The sequence below is a fragment of the Asparagus officinalis genome, chromosome 5 (assembly GCF_001876935.1).
Source record: "Asparagus officinalis chromosome 5, Aspof.V1, whole genome shotgun sequence".
Classification (NCBI taxonomy): domain Eukaryota; kingdom Viridiplantae; phylum Streptophyta; class Magnoliopsida; order Asparagales; family Asparagaceae; genus Asparagus; species Asparagus officinalis.
This window is the reverse complement of record NC_033798.1, coordinates 86,905,877-86,906,445: the sequence shown is the minus strand read 5'-3', so window position 1 is coordinate 86,906,445 and position 569 is coordinate 86,905,877. Positions and strand designations below refer to the sequence as shown.

Sequence of the window (569 nt, the reverse complement as noted above, 5' to 3'; positions counted from 1 at the left end):
GAATTCCGAGGCGGGTTCTAATGCCTCGCTCCGTCGCCAGCTCAGCGTGTCGGTGCCGGATAATAGCGCAGGTGAGAAGGAGAAGAGGACTCCCAAAGCCAATCAGTACTACAGGAACTCAGATTTCCTTCTAGCTAAAGATAAATTCCCACCTGCAGACTCTCACAGTCATAAGAAGTCCAAGTCCAATGGAAACAAGGTGACCATGGTTGATAGCAAGCTCTTTAGTCAAGCTTTCAAAAGTTGTGCCTCTCTGCTCTCAAAGCTCATGAAGCATAAACACGGGTGGGTGTTTAATACTCCAGTTGACGTTAAAGCACTAGGATTGCACGATTATTATACCATCATTAAGCAGCCGATGGATCTTGGTACTGTGAAGTCTAGGCTCAGCAAGAATTGGTACAAGACCCCAGAAGAGTTCGCAGAGGATGTGAGGTTGACATTTAGGAATGCGATGACTTACAATCCCAAAGGCCAGGATGTGCATATTATGGCCGAGCAGCTATTGCAGATGTTTGAGGAGCGGTGGCCAGCGATAGAGGCTGAGTACACTTACCTCATGTCTCCAC

General features: G+C 47.6%; 1 protein-coding gene across 1 annotated transcript in view; it reads left to right on the top strand.

Moving 5' to 3' along the window:
- LOC109842124 (transcription factor GTE4-like) overlaps positions 60–569 on the top strand; it is a 22,593-nt gene continuing 22,083 nt past the window's right edge. Inside the window, exon 1 of the mRNA XM_020411034.1 lies at positions 60–567. Within this exon, the coding sequence (XP_020266623.1) occupies positions 206–567 (362 nt within the window). The 5' untranslated portion in view covers positions 60–205. The remainder of the gene's footprint in view (positions 568–569) is intronic.